Source organism: Crocuta crocuta, unplaced genomic scaffold (genome assembly GCF_008692635.1).
Source record: "Crocuta crocuta isolate KB4526 unplaced genomic scaffold, BGI_CrCroc_1.0 scaffold95, whole genome shotgun sequence".
NCBI lineage: Eukaryota > Metazoa > Chordata > Mammalia > Carnivora > Hyaenidae > Crocuta > Crocuta crocuta.
In genome coordinates this window covers 5,626,312-5,639,836 of record NW_027530971.1, presented here as the reverse complement: position 1 = coordinate 5,639,836, position 13,525 = coordinate 5,626,312, and the positions used below count along the sequence as shown (strand labels likewise).

The following is a 13,525-nucleotide window of genomic DNA, read 5'->3' as shown; positions in this document are numbered from 1 at the left end:
ACTGAGTGTGAGTGGGGGAGGCGCAGAGTGAGCGAGGGAGTCACAGAATCCGAAGCAGGCCCCAGGCTCTGAGCTGTCAGCACAGAGCCTGATGCAGGCTCGAACTCATGAACCATGAGATCAAGAAATGAGTTGAAGTCAGATGCTTACTCGACTGAGCCACCCACGTGTCCCTGATTTTGGTCTTTTCTTACTAGAGCAATGAAGGTGAACTGATGCTCTTGAGCAACAACGTGGGAGAATCTCCTATATGATGTAGAATAAAGCATATTCAGACACATGGGTGCACCCTATGTGTTCCATTTACATAAATTTAAAAGTGGTGTTTGAAATCAGGATAGTGATTAAGTTTTGGGAAAGTGGGGTTAGTGAGCAGAGGGGCATGGGATACAGGGTTTTTATACTTGTAGTGTGTTTACTTTATGAAAGTTTATTGGGCCATGCACTTTAGCCATGCTATACTTCAATTAAAAAGTTATTAATGAATAAATGAATGAGTAATATAAATTGATATGCACAGGATACTGTATACCCAAGGCTGGTGATTCCGTGGGTTTACTGCTAGGTTAAACTGTTACTTAGTTGGCCATGGGGAAGGACTGGTTCAGTTGATTTTTTTATTTTTACGGGTTTATAGAAGATTTCAGATAGTGGGTAACTGAGCTTAGAAAATTAATATTTAAGATGATGATATTGTTAGAAGAAAATTAAGCCATTAAGTCATTTAAAGTAAAAAGAAAAAAAAATATCATAAAAAAGAAAGTGCAGGGCACTTGAGTGGCTCAGTTAAGTATCTGACTTTGGCTGAGGTCATGATCTCATGGTTTAAGCCCTGCATTGGGCTCTCTGCTATCAGCGCGGAGCCTGCTTCAGATCCTCTGCTCCCTTTCTCTCTGCTGCTCCCTCTCTCTCTTTTTCTTTTTGTCTCAAAAATAAAATAAAAACTAATTTTTTTTTTAAAGTGCGTGATTGTGGACACGATTGTCATTAATAATGATTTCCCAAGAGTCTTTGTAGGAATCAGCCTACATTAGATTGCCAGAAGAGGGCTATTTCCTTTAGGCTGGTTCTTCCTGTTTCTTTTCCCTGTTGGTCAGCTGTATCACAGTCTGAAAAGCTAGGAAGTTTGGATGAAATAGGTGTGGTAATGCATGTTTCTAGGTCTCCCTAAGGTATCAGTGGTCCCAAGGATGTCTCATGGAGACCGACACTTTAGATGAACTAAGCTCAACTGGCAGTGTTGGGAGGGGTTAAACAGATGGGCTCTGGAGTCAGATCCTGACTGTGTCACTTGGTGGCTCAGTATCCTTGGACAGGTAACTTCAGTTTCCTGAACCTCTGCTTCTTCAGCTGTGAAACGGGGTTGACAGTACCACTTCTCTGGTTGTTGGGAGAATCAGATGGGAAATGCAGAGTGCTGTGTGCAAGGGTGTTCTACATAGAAACTGCTTGATGAATGTCTGGTATTTCATTATCATTCATTAAACAGACATAGATTATAGATTTGTTGTTATTGTTTTTATATAATTAAAAAAATGTATATTTTTGAGAGGGAGAGACAGAGTGTGAGCAGGGGAGGGGCAGAGAGAGAGGGGAAGACAGAATCTTCCTGAAGCAGGCTCCAGGCTCAGACTGTCAGCACAGAGCCCAGTGTAGGGCTCGAACCTATGAACTGTGAAACCATGACCTGAGCGGAAGTTGGACACTTAACTGACAGAGGCACCCAGGTGCCTTGATTTGTTGTTATTCTTAAAATTAATATTTCATTATTGCTCTAGATTCATTTGAACTTTTGTTGTTGCCAGGAAAAGTCCTACAACTCCCTTTAATACTTGCCTTGAGGCCAGAGCACAAATTTCGGAAATGACAGGGGAGTAGTGTGGGCCTGGTCTGCCCGAACAGATACCTTAAATCTTTGAGTCTTTCTTAGGTGAGGCTTTCTTAAAATGTTATTTTTCAGTGCTCAGTTTCTCACTTCTCTCTTAGCAAGGTAGTTGCACTGTTAGAGTAAAATCAGGACTATTTGATACAAGCTTCTGTTTTTTGTTTTGTTTTGGTTTCTTTGCTTTCCACCCCCAGGAATTATTGACTTGCATACTTCTCTTTCTGCTTTTTCTGCACTTGAAGGACAGGAAGCTTGTTACTACTTAAAGCTCTTTAGTCTAATCAGATGAACTTCAGAATAAAGTGAAAGTTCTCTACCTAGAATTTTACCTGAATCCTTTTATAACCTAGGCCCCTACTTTTATCCTCATCACTCTGCATGCCAGTCACATGCGATGTGTTACATTCTTTTGGACCTCTGTTCTTGTAGCTGATTCTCTGTTTGGAAATTCATCCGGTTGTCAGCATTTAGTGTTCCTGTCACTTCCTCCCCTAAGTCCTCCTTGATCTGGCAGAGTCTTTCTTTTCTGGAAACTCACAGTGTCTTGTCTGTTTCTCTTTTTGTCATGTTCATAGTGTATCTCAGGCCGTTTGGCTGCTGTCACAGGAGACCACAGACTGGGTCTTAAACAGCACTTTATTTCTCCCAGTTCTGGAGGCTGTGAGTCTGAGGTCAGGGTGCCAGCACGTCAGGCTCCTCATGGAGGGAACTTCCTGGTTGACAGAGGGCAGCCTCCTTGCTGCATGCTCATGAGGGGAAGAGAGAGAGGACTCTGATCCCTTCATCACCTTATTAGGACACCAGTCTCATTGTGGGGGCCCTGCTCCCTTAAGTGCTCCTAAAACCAGCAAACTGGGGATTAGGGCTTCCACCAGCAGAGTTCTGGGGAGACACAAACATTCAGTCTGTGGCATAGGGTGTTACAGTCGTTTACTTACAGGTCCTCTGGGGAGCACTGCCTCAATATAGGCTCATCTGGGATCCCAGCCTTGGGACACAGCATTTTGGAACAAGACCCTGATACTGTAAATTCTCTTTCTGGAATGTCACATTTATGTCCTTTAAAGGAATCCAACTAGCTGCTATTCATCAAATTAGGTAATGTTAGAAAAATGAATTTGTTTCTAGGGTATGAATACTGTATTTCATATCTTTCTGTATCTTAGGTAATGGAACTCTTGGTCCATCTGAATAAGCGTATAAAAAGCCGCCCCAAAATACAGCTCCCGGTAGAGACACTGTTGGTTCAATACCAGGACCCGGCTGCAGTTTCCTTTGTCACAGTGAGTGTTCACTTGGAATACTGTCTGATGTATAGTAAGTTTTCTCTCCCAACACTTATTAGATGTCATCACTATATTGGCAAGTTTAGAACTTCACCTGAGACTAATTCTCAATGGAATATGGGATGTTTTTCTTCAGATGACACACTGTTTTTCCACTGAAATGATAGGAACAGGATAAGGCATGGTTGTTTCCATGGGGCAAAGGAAGGTTGGTGACATGACCTGTCAGGTATGCTGATACATAAAGGAATGGTTGGATTCTTAGTAGAAGGTTATGTGAGACCAGTCTGAACAAAGAGAAGAAAGGGTTATGTAGCATAGGCATGAATAAATGATGATAGAAGGAAAAGAAAGGGTAAATGGCAAGGATAGGAAGCTGAATTTTTAAAAATTCTGTTTCTGATATATTCAGAAAGATATCCTTCCTAAGAGTGAAGTGAACTGAGCTTGGTAAGAAATACTCCTGTTAAGTTGTCGTCTTCATGAAAAGCAAGTGTATAAAAGCGTTGGTGCTGCGTGATGCCCGATGATCTCTTCCTGGTCCCATTGTTGCTAGCATCGAGGTAGAATCGGTTGGGTCTTCTCTAACATCCAGATTCCGAACCTTTGGAGCCACCTGTTGGTCTGGACCTCTTCTCTGTGCCTGCTCTGGACATAGAGCTTCATTACAGATGTCCCTTTCTTTAAGCAGATAGGAACATTATGTACTAATAAAACTGCCAAAGAGAATGTCCTCGAAGGAATAACCTTATGAAGACTGTTCTAAAGTGAAGAATCCTTCAGAAAAGCGAATCTTTAATTAGGCATAGATCCAGATATACATTGATGAGTTTGCTTACAGTGAGGCATTCGTACGGATTATGGTGATGCAGACATACTCACAGCACTCAGTTTGCCTTGCTTCATCGTCCGTCGGTCACTTGCTGGGGTGAGGAACCAGAGTGCTGCCGGGTACTGAGGTGGCTGTCGTAACTGACCAACTGGGAAACAGTAGCCTAGGATTTCACAGGTGGTCTCCGCTTAGCTTCAGAGGATAATGCTAATGTGTAGCATGTAGGTTCAGACTGACCAAATGCTTACTTTTCCTTTCCAGTGAAAATTGCATATTTGAGTGCTTTATTCCTCTCCCCTCAACTTTATTGAGGCATAATTGACAAATAAAATTGTATGTATTTGAAGTGAAAAGACGGAATGTTTGATGTATGCATGAGTGCTTTTGATTAGGTCATGCTCCCTCACATGAAGCATGTCTTAAAGCAAGCATTTTGACTAAATAGAGCTGGAATTCTTCCTGAAATGTAATAGTTGATCAAGCTATCATAAACACGTGGTAAATATATGCAGAGGGAATGTGCTTTCTTTGTGACAGAACTCCCTAAGTTATCAACTGTGTTTTCATTGAAATCCTAGAGTAGTTCCTTCACACTCACTTGCTTTTCTCTCATTGCATTAGAATTTTACTATAATTTATGTTAAGATGGGCTATCCTCGCCTGCCAGTGGAAAAACAATGTGAGCTGGCCCCCACGCTTCTTACTGCCATGGAAGGGAAGCCTCAGCCGCAGCAGGATAGGTACGGTCTCCTCAGTTGTCTTCCCTCCCGCCTGCATGAGTCTACAGCTTCCTGTCAAAAATAAAGTCTCATGTTTTGTTTTACTTGGGCTAATGTGAAGGATTGAGCTCTTTCAGCTGACAAATAATTGGAATTTTCTGTGTTACCTCAACATTACTGTTTTGGTAATTACTAAATTTCTTGATGTGAGCTTCTCAAAAATGTGCAGAATTGACGTGTTTTTCAATTTAAATGCAATTTATTTTGTCACTTATTTTAAAGAAGCTAATTTCATATGATTGCACAAATTAGTTATAAGGTGCTTTTCATCAAACCATTTCTATATTGGAGGGTATGAAGTCTTAGAACAGTTTTCTTAAGGAACAGATCACGTGTTTATATTAATATGGGAATTGGAAGGGTGAAAAGGTTTAGATAACACACTTAGTGTCCAAGTTTGGCTCCAAGTTCTGTAGTGTATTCTGGTCATGGTGAGAGTCTTCAGGAAGAGTGTAGAAGTTGTGGAGGAAAGATGGAGTTAAGTAGTGGTTTTATTTGCTTTTTAGAACACGTATTTTTAAAAGAGAAACCGTACTCCAGATATTTATAAATAAAACTAATAAACAGTGGGCACTCTTAGAAGTTTTCATGTGTTGTAAGAATAGCAAAAGGTGTAATGAAATAAGGAATTCTGGAAGCCAAGTTGCATAAATTCACACATATTCAAAATATTAACATCATTGCTTTTTAATTTCTTTAGTTTTAGAATAACTTTTTTTTTAATATTTTTATTTATTTCTAGGAGAGAGAGAGAGAGAGAGAGACAGTGTGAGCAGGGGAGGGTCAGAGAGAGAGGGAGATACAGACTCTGAAATAGGCTCCAGGCTCTGAGCTGGCAGTCAGCACAGAGCCCGACGCGGGGCTCGAACCCACGAACCGCGAGATCATGACCTAAGCGAAAGCCGGACGCTTAACCGACTAAGCCACCCAGGTGCCCCTAGTTTTAGAATAACTTTATTTTAGTTAACTATGGAAAAGAAAAAAATTATTGAAGGAACATGTTGTAAGTTGAACTCTACCTAAAGTTTAGTAGAAAACTCTTTTGGTAACTTGAGATACTAACACTGAAGGCATATTCTGTACGTGTTTTTCAGGTGCTTGTGCTGATGAGCCAGATTGGCTACTGGCAGGCTTTGTTCAGTGTACTGAGGGTTCAATAGCAGAGCAAGCTAGGCCAGCCCCTGGGTTAGGGCTTTGTAAATTGGTGGTGTTGAAAATGCATTGCCCTTGCTACACTTGCCACTTTATGTTACATGATTTTTGTTTTGTCTGTTTTTTTGCATGTTATAAAAACCTTATTTTTAAAGTAGTTGCAATAAATGTAATTGTTTTTTCAGCTTAATGCATCTTTTAATACCAACCCTTTTTCACATGAAATACCCTGTTGAATCATCAAAATCAGCTTCTCCGTTTAATCTTGCTGAGAAACCAAAGACTGTGCAGCTGCTTTTGGACTTCATGCTAGATGTCCTTCTGATGCCTTACGGGTAGGTTAAAAAAATCAAAACAAAGCAACCTTATTAGTAACTGCTTTTACTGTGTGCAGTGAAGTACTATTCTCAGTGATTCAGCTTTCACTTGAAATTGGATATGTCTCAGATTTTTGTTTCTGCTGCAGCCGTGACCTCTGCTCCACCCCAGCCCCGCTGGCTGCTCGTTGACCTCACCGGTGTGGAGCTGCTGTTACCATTTCAAGCTCAACCTGTCCAAGCTGAGATCAGTCTTTTCCCCTAAAATTAGACCCTTTTCTTTAATTGCCGTCAGTGCTGTGATGGTTCTCTTAGCCGAGTCAGTGTACAGTTATAAATCGCCTTCAGCTTTCCTTTTCCTTTTAGCTAATATCAGTCGCATGACGCCCCCTCTGTGCTCCCTGACACGTTCTGGAACTGCTCTCACCGCTGCCCACTGCCATCTACTTTTCATCTCTGTTCAGCTCTCGTCACGACTTTCTCACCAGCTGCTCCTCTTCACACCTCTCTATACTGCCAGAGGGGTCCCTGATTTTTCAAGTGCACGTCTTACAGTCCCAATCCTTCAAATCCTGTTGTTTTCCAGTTGTTGCGCATGCATTTCACGCACTCTTAACCTGCCCTTGCCTTTCGTGTTTTAAGACAGTACAGTTCTCTCTGTTTAGGATGCTTGCCCTTCAAAAAAGAAGAGAAGAAAGAAAGAAAAAAACAACACCCAAAAAAACTGCTTTGAAGAAGCATCTCAAACTAGCTTAGATGTCAGCGATGGGTGTCTCTGACATAAATTTCTTTCCGTCGCAGAGGATGCCATTTTCCATGTCCTTAATGACACTAACTAACATCCATCTGTATCGCCACTTTGTGTTTTTCTCGCACTACTGACGTGTCCGTCTTCCCTAGTAGACTGGGACTTGTTGAAGCCAAGAGCTGTTTTACCTAGCTCTGGTCCCTGGCACAGTGGCCCAGGTTGTAATCTGCTTCTGGCCTACTTACTTTCTAGGTTGTCTTGTTGCCAGAGATATTTATCTAAAATGCTGCTTTCGTTGTCTTTTCCCTGATCTAGAGTATAACATACGCTGTAAGCTTAGCGTGCAGAGCCCCATATCATCTGTCCCTCCATCCAGACACAAGAGGGTTCGTGCTGTACGATTTCTTTCCTTTGCAGTTTGCTCCCCTCCCAACCCTCTTGTTTGGTGGCTTTATTTTTCAGACCTTGAAACACTTCTACTACCTCTATAGAAGTACTTGTTATATTACTTCTTGGTTTTTGGTGGTTTCTTTGTCATGTGATATCATGTCAAATGCTGTTATATGTGGTGTTATTGTCTCAACTTGCTCCACTTGGCAGGGACTCAGCCTCGCACCTCCTGGTATTCTTCTGACTTGTGCTTAGGATGGTGTTTTGCATAATGTTAGCTGTTTGGTAATTACTGATTAATTTACTGACTGCCACCAGTCTTGCTTTAACTTTGAAATAAATGAAAACCTCCTTTTTATAATTGTTAAGTCAGGAGGCAGCCAGAATTGGCAGGTGATGATGGCTTTGGTAAATAAACTCTGAAATCCAAATTTAACTTAGGCACATAATGTACTCAATCCAGTTTTTCTTACCAAATCCAAATTTAACTTTGGCACATAATGTACTCAATTACCAGTGAGAATTTGCCTTATTTTTATTAAAAAAAAAAACCTGTTAAGGAACATTTATTAGTAGATGGATATAGGAATTGAATGGATATAGCAAGTAGTGTGGATAATTTACTATACCATCAGGATCCAAGTGTTTTCTTCAATTTTTATTACACCGAGTATTTCGTTAAAATATTTTTTTTAAGTTTATTTATTTTGAGAGAGAGACAGCACAAGTGGGGGAAGGTCAGCTAGAGAGGGAGAGAGAAAATCCCAAGCAGGCTCCGTGCTGCGAGCACAGAGCCCGATGTGGGGCTCAAACCCACAAAGCCATGAGACCATGATCTGAGCTGAAACCAAGAGTCGGATGCTGAACTGACTGAGCCACCTAGGCACCCCAATGAGTGTTTTATTTTTATGTCCAGTCATAATAAGTCAGCACAGAACTTCAGAGTTTGGAAGGGACTTGAATTAAAAAATTTTTTTTTCAAAATTTTCATTTAGTAGATGAGAACTACCAGCTTAACTGGATCAGAAAGAATTTACCATAAATCTTATTTTTATTTATTTATTCATTTTTAATGTTTTTAAAATTTATTTCTGAGAGAGAGAGAGACAGAGACAGCGTGAACAGGGGAGGGTTAGAGAAAGAGGGAGACACAGAATCTGAAGCAGGCTCCAGGCTCTGAGCTGTCAGCACAGAGCCCGATGCAGGGCTTGAACCCACGAACCGTGAGGTCATGACCTGAGCTGAAGTTGGACGCTTAACCGACTGAGCCACCCAGGCGCCCCCAGAAATCTTATTTTTAACCTATAGAAGCTAAAAATGGAAATAAGGTGGTAAATTAATAAATAAGTAGCTCCAAAGGGCTTTGAACATACAGTGGGAAAAGCTAATTGTTATGACTTTTCCTCTTTGGGTTCTTTTGATTTTTTTTCCTGTTTGGGGTGTGATGTGCTTGTGTGGTAAGAGGTTTGGTAATTTCAGTGGGTTTTCTAATGCAGGGATATAAGGAGAATTGGAGGTGAATTGCAACTTAACAAAAATGGGAATGACTGTAAAAATGTTCTGTGCTTTGGATTTGGAATAATGTATTTTTTTTTTTTTTAGCCCTTCTTACAGTCAACTAATCTTTCTCTGTTATTTGTCAACCAGAAACCCAAAATGGAATGGGTCTGTAGTGGCTCTTGAATAGTTGTTTTTATAGATTGAGAGCAAAATATTTATATTCATTGTTAGTAACTGTAATAGTTCATTTGTAATGAAGTTGAACAGATGGACTCTTAACAGTTAATTTGCTAAAGATGTAAATAGTTTGTTTAGATACCTTTAGAATTTTTTTATGATGAAATTTTAATTTCAGTTTTCTAGAAAAATTCTCTGGGAGAAGAGTATATAACTGAATGTATTAGATATGCATGTGTGTGTATGTGTTTTAAAAAGGAGGCTAAATTTCTCTTTTCTTTTCAGATATGTGTTAAATGAATCCCAGAGTCGCCAAAATTCATCTTCAGGACAGAGTTCTTCTTCAAATAGTGGGGGAGGTTCTGGAATACCACAGCCTCCCCCAGGAATGAGTTTTTATGCAGCTAAGCGAGTTATTGGTGATAACCCGTGGACACCTGAACAATTGGAACAGGTATCCCATACTGCTTGTTCATAATGGAACCTCACCCTGTATGCTAGCCCCTATGGAGTCCACGGAAGCATGTGTAACAGAATTCCCACATACTCAGGCTCTCTGACAAAATATGTTTGCAAGGACCAATTGATGTAATGTGCTCTCTTCATGGTGTCAGTTATTTGTTAAAGCCCCAGGGGAAGGGAGGAGTGGGAATGCTCTTCAGTTTTTCTAACATTGCATACATAGTTCAGGGGTAAAATACAGCCCGCTTAGAGACTGAGTATGTTTAACTTCTTTCATTTTAGCTTTTAATTACAGGTTTAACAATCATTTAGCTATCTTGGTGCAGTTAAAATACAATTTATCTTAGACTATTCAGCTTTTTAGGGCTGTACCTTTTGTGTAAACTGAGGAACTCCTGTACTCACATGTGACAATATGGGGGAAAAGCATGACTCCCTTTTATATTTCTTCTTGGGAATTTAAAAATTGGCATTAAGAATTTTATTCTGGATTTAAACAGGACACAGATGTTCTCTGAGCAGCTTTTAAAAAAGACTGGTGCTCTCCAGAGAAGTTGCCTCACTGTGTCTGTGCCCTCAGGCACCTCAGGGAAGAACAGATGAGATCAGTATGTAATTATTTTGGAATTCAAGCAACATGGGTTAGTCTTCCAATCCTTCCTTTATCTCTCCATGGCAGTCTAAATGATTTGATCTTTTTCTTTTTGGGAATGTAACTGACCACTGATCAAAACAGTGTTCCCAGGAGAGGGAAAAAGGCAAGTGGGGCATTCCTGCCCCTCACAGATTTATAGAATGATTTGTTCAGTGAGGGTTATGTTTGAGTAGATTTACTTCATGTTTTATAGATCTTTTTTTTCCTCCTCAAACCAGAATGGAAGAAAGAAAGGTAAATAGTAGTAGAGGCTGCTCTTTGTTGAGTGTGATCCACGTGACAGACATGGTGCTGAGCACTTTGAATACATTGTCTCATTTAATCCTTACAGCCACCGGACTCAGGGAGGGAAAGAAATTGTTCCATTCTGTAAAAGGAACTGAGGTTTTGAGATGCACCATGGCCTCACTTCTAGCACTAGGCTTTGACTCTAGGTCTTTCTGAGGGCTAAAGCTCTTAAGTGCTGGAGGGTAATTGTTAACATTAAATTGTAATCTCATGTCAGTAATTATTTGCTAATTTCTAAGGGCCTATGTTTTTTGTCAATTGTATAGTCTAGAGTCGAAGTCAACCATTTCATTTCAAAGATGAAGTAAAATTTTGTTTTTGTTTAAATAAAAACGGTTTTTATTTTTTCTAATCATAAAGTCATGATAATGTAAAGATTCAAGCAGTATAGAACATTATAAAGAGAAATTAGAAATTACCTGGAACCCTGCCACCCTAGTTTGTCATTCTTATAACCTCATCTGTGTATGTATGTGTGTGTGTGTGTGTGTACACTAATACAGTTTTACACAATACATTTGCATACATTTATGTATAATATATGAATTGTAGTTTACTTCTTTCATTTAACAACGTATCATGTTTTTTAAAAAGTCCTCTTTTTAAATGTTTACATAAAATTTACTTATGTATAAACCACGTAAGATTTTAATTAGTCTCCTGTTGATGGGCATTAGAGTTGTTTTCAGTTTTCTTTGCACATTTTTTGGTTTATATCTTAGTGTGGTTAATTTCCATAACTTTTTCTGTGGCTTAAGTAAATGTTTGAGTCTTTTCTGTTGTAGCGCTTGCTACAAGTAGGTTGTGTTGAACAAGGGGAAGGAGGCAGGCATTTTATGATCTGTTTGTATATCTTTTTAAATTGTACCCATTATCATTTAATAATTATAAACTATCTTGATTCATGTACATAGTAACTATTATGTAACTCTTTCTAGGTAAAGACAGTTTTACTCTTTAGGCATATTTATCCTAAAGAGAGTTACTATGAAATTCGTAGCTCCTTCACATTGCATGAAATTCTAATAAGAATCCCTCTTCAGTCTGTGTTTCATTTGAGCCATTCAGTTACATTGAATATTGTTCGGTTAGAATTTCACTTGCCTTGATTAGAGTGTGTTTGAAATCCTATTATTTTCAGTATGTAAGAATATTGAGGACAGAATGAATATGTTAACAATAGAGTGGAACTCTATGGAATGTGGTTTAATTCTTTTTGAACTGCCAAAACAATCCATGGAGCACTTTATTCATAATGTACCACTCTCTTACCTGCAGGCTCCAAATTTGGACTTCGGTTCAAGGCTTTATCATTCTAGAGAGACTGTAACCTAAGTAGGAAGGCTGTGTATCATAATGGTCTTCGAGTTGGAGAGACTTGGGTTTGAATCTTGTTTTCATCACCTTACTATGTGTCTTAATTTCTTAAGCCTTGTCTCGGTTTCCTCATCAGAAAAATGGGTATATTGTTACTTATCTCATAGACTATAAGGGTTAAATGAAATCATGAATATATATCATGTACAGTCCCTGGCACATTGTAAGCCTAAGCAGGAGCTGCTACTATTGTTACTGTTGATCCTTGGTATATGACCATACTGATCTGTTAAACAGTATGTTTGGTTGGGGGTCTTTGTTTCTTTGATCACTGTTTCTCCTTCCCTTCATTTATCTGCAGTGCAAATTGGGTATAGTGAAATTCATAGAAGCTGAACAGGTGCCTGAACTTGAAGCTGTTCTCCACCTGGTGATTGCTTCTAGTGACACACGCCACAGTGTAGCGACAGCAGCGGACCTAGAATTGAAAAGCAAGCAAAGGTAAACTACATCTCTTTTCACTTTTAAAAGATGAAAAGAGGCTATATTTCTAAAATCTCACTGAGACATTCAATTTAGGAGATTATGAGATATACCTAATATGTAATAAAGACAGTTTGCCAAAGAGCAGTATTCTGTATAAGACAAAGAAGAGAAGCTGTTTGGAGAAGCAGTTTAAAACTGGAATGGATTAGAAATATTACCATAAGAAGTGAGACCTTTGGCGGTTAGGTAACTGGACTTAAAGAATTGATGTTAAGAAAAATGCCAAAACCCAGAAGTTACTCATTTTTGAGTCTTCCTTTGTGTCAAACCATTTGAGATTGCTTTTAATAAAGGATATGTAGGTATTGCAATTAATACGTTAAAAATCAGGTCCTATGAAAAGTGGTGCTGAATAGATCTTAATTCACACAGGAAGAAATACAGATACTAATAGGCTCCTAGAAAATATTTTGTGTGAGAAATCAGATCAATGCAAAATAAAACACTGGGGCACCAATTTGTACCCATTGGTAAATAAAATTGTATAACAGTTGAAACTCCATTTAAGTTTCTGTTGAAACTGCTATTTTTATATTCTGTTGACTGACATTGTAAACTAAATTAATTTTTGGAAAGCAGTTTGCAGTATGCAATGAATCATAAAAATATTTATAATCTTTTATGTAAATCTTCTGGGAATTTATTCTAAGAGAGTCATTCAAAAGAAAGCTATTATATATAGAAAAATGTTATAGATTTGCTCATTATACCATTTTCTATAATTGTAAGAAAAATGGAAACAAATTCAGATTTCTACTATACGGAAATAGTTAAGGAAATTAACTGTGTGTATCTATGTGGAATATTACATATTTGCCAAAGTAATTATGAAAGTAATCAACATGAAATTGCTCCCTCGTAATGATAGATGAATAAAGCAAGATACAAAATAATGTACACACACAACACACAAAAATGTGTGCTGATTTAAAAAATGAGATGTGTGAAGACTGAAAAATAACAAGAATAATTGAAGTTACTTGGTCGAAAAAATAAAAATTAGGGAATAATTATTTTTTAAATTTGTTTCAGTGCTTATGTAATAACATGTTAAAAGGCAATGGAATGCATATTGTGGTTTTCCCTCTTCATAGAAACCAGTATAAGTAGTTATTACAGAATAAGGAAGTTAACGTCTTTGTGTCTTTGATAATATGGTTCCATCAGTAAGTAAACTGCATGTGTGTTGGT

At 38.7% G+C, this 13,525-nt stretch overlaps 1 protein-coding gene across 2 annotated transcripts in view; it reads left to right on the top strand.

Annotated features, from left to right (window-relative positions):
• The window catches only part of ECPAS (Ecm29 proteasome adaptor and scaffold), a 99,716-nt gene that overhangs the window by 19,656 nt on the left and 66,535 nt on the right, over positions 1-13,525 (top strand). Inside the window, exons 3-7 of one of the 2 annotated variants that reach the window (XM_077769861.1) lie at positions 3,052-3,168; positions 4,625-4,743; positions 6,120-6,269; positions 9,352-9,520; positions 12,150-12,289. In XM_077769861.1, the coding sequence (XP_077625987.1) occupies positions 3,052-3,168; positions 4,625-4,743; positions 6,120-6,269; positions 9,352-9,520; positions 12,150-12,289 (695 nt within the window). Of the gene's footprint in view, positions 1-3,051; positions 3,169-4,624; positions 4,744-6,119; positions 6,270-9,351; positions 9,521-12,149; positions 12,290-13,525 lie in introns of those variants that run through there. The other variant, XM_077769862.1, reaches the window with a different exon arrangement.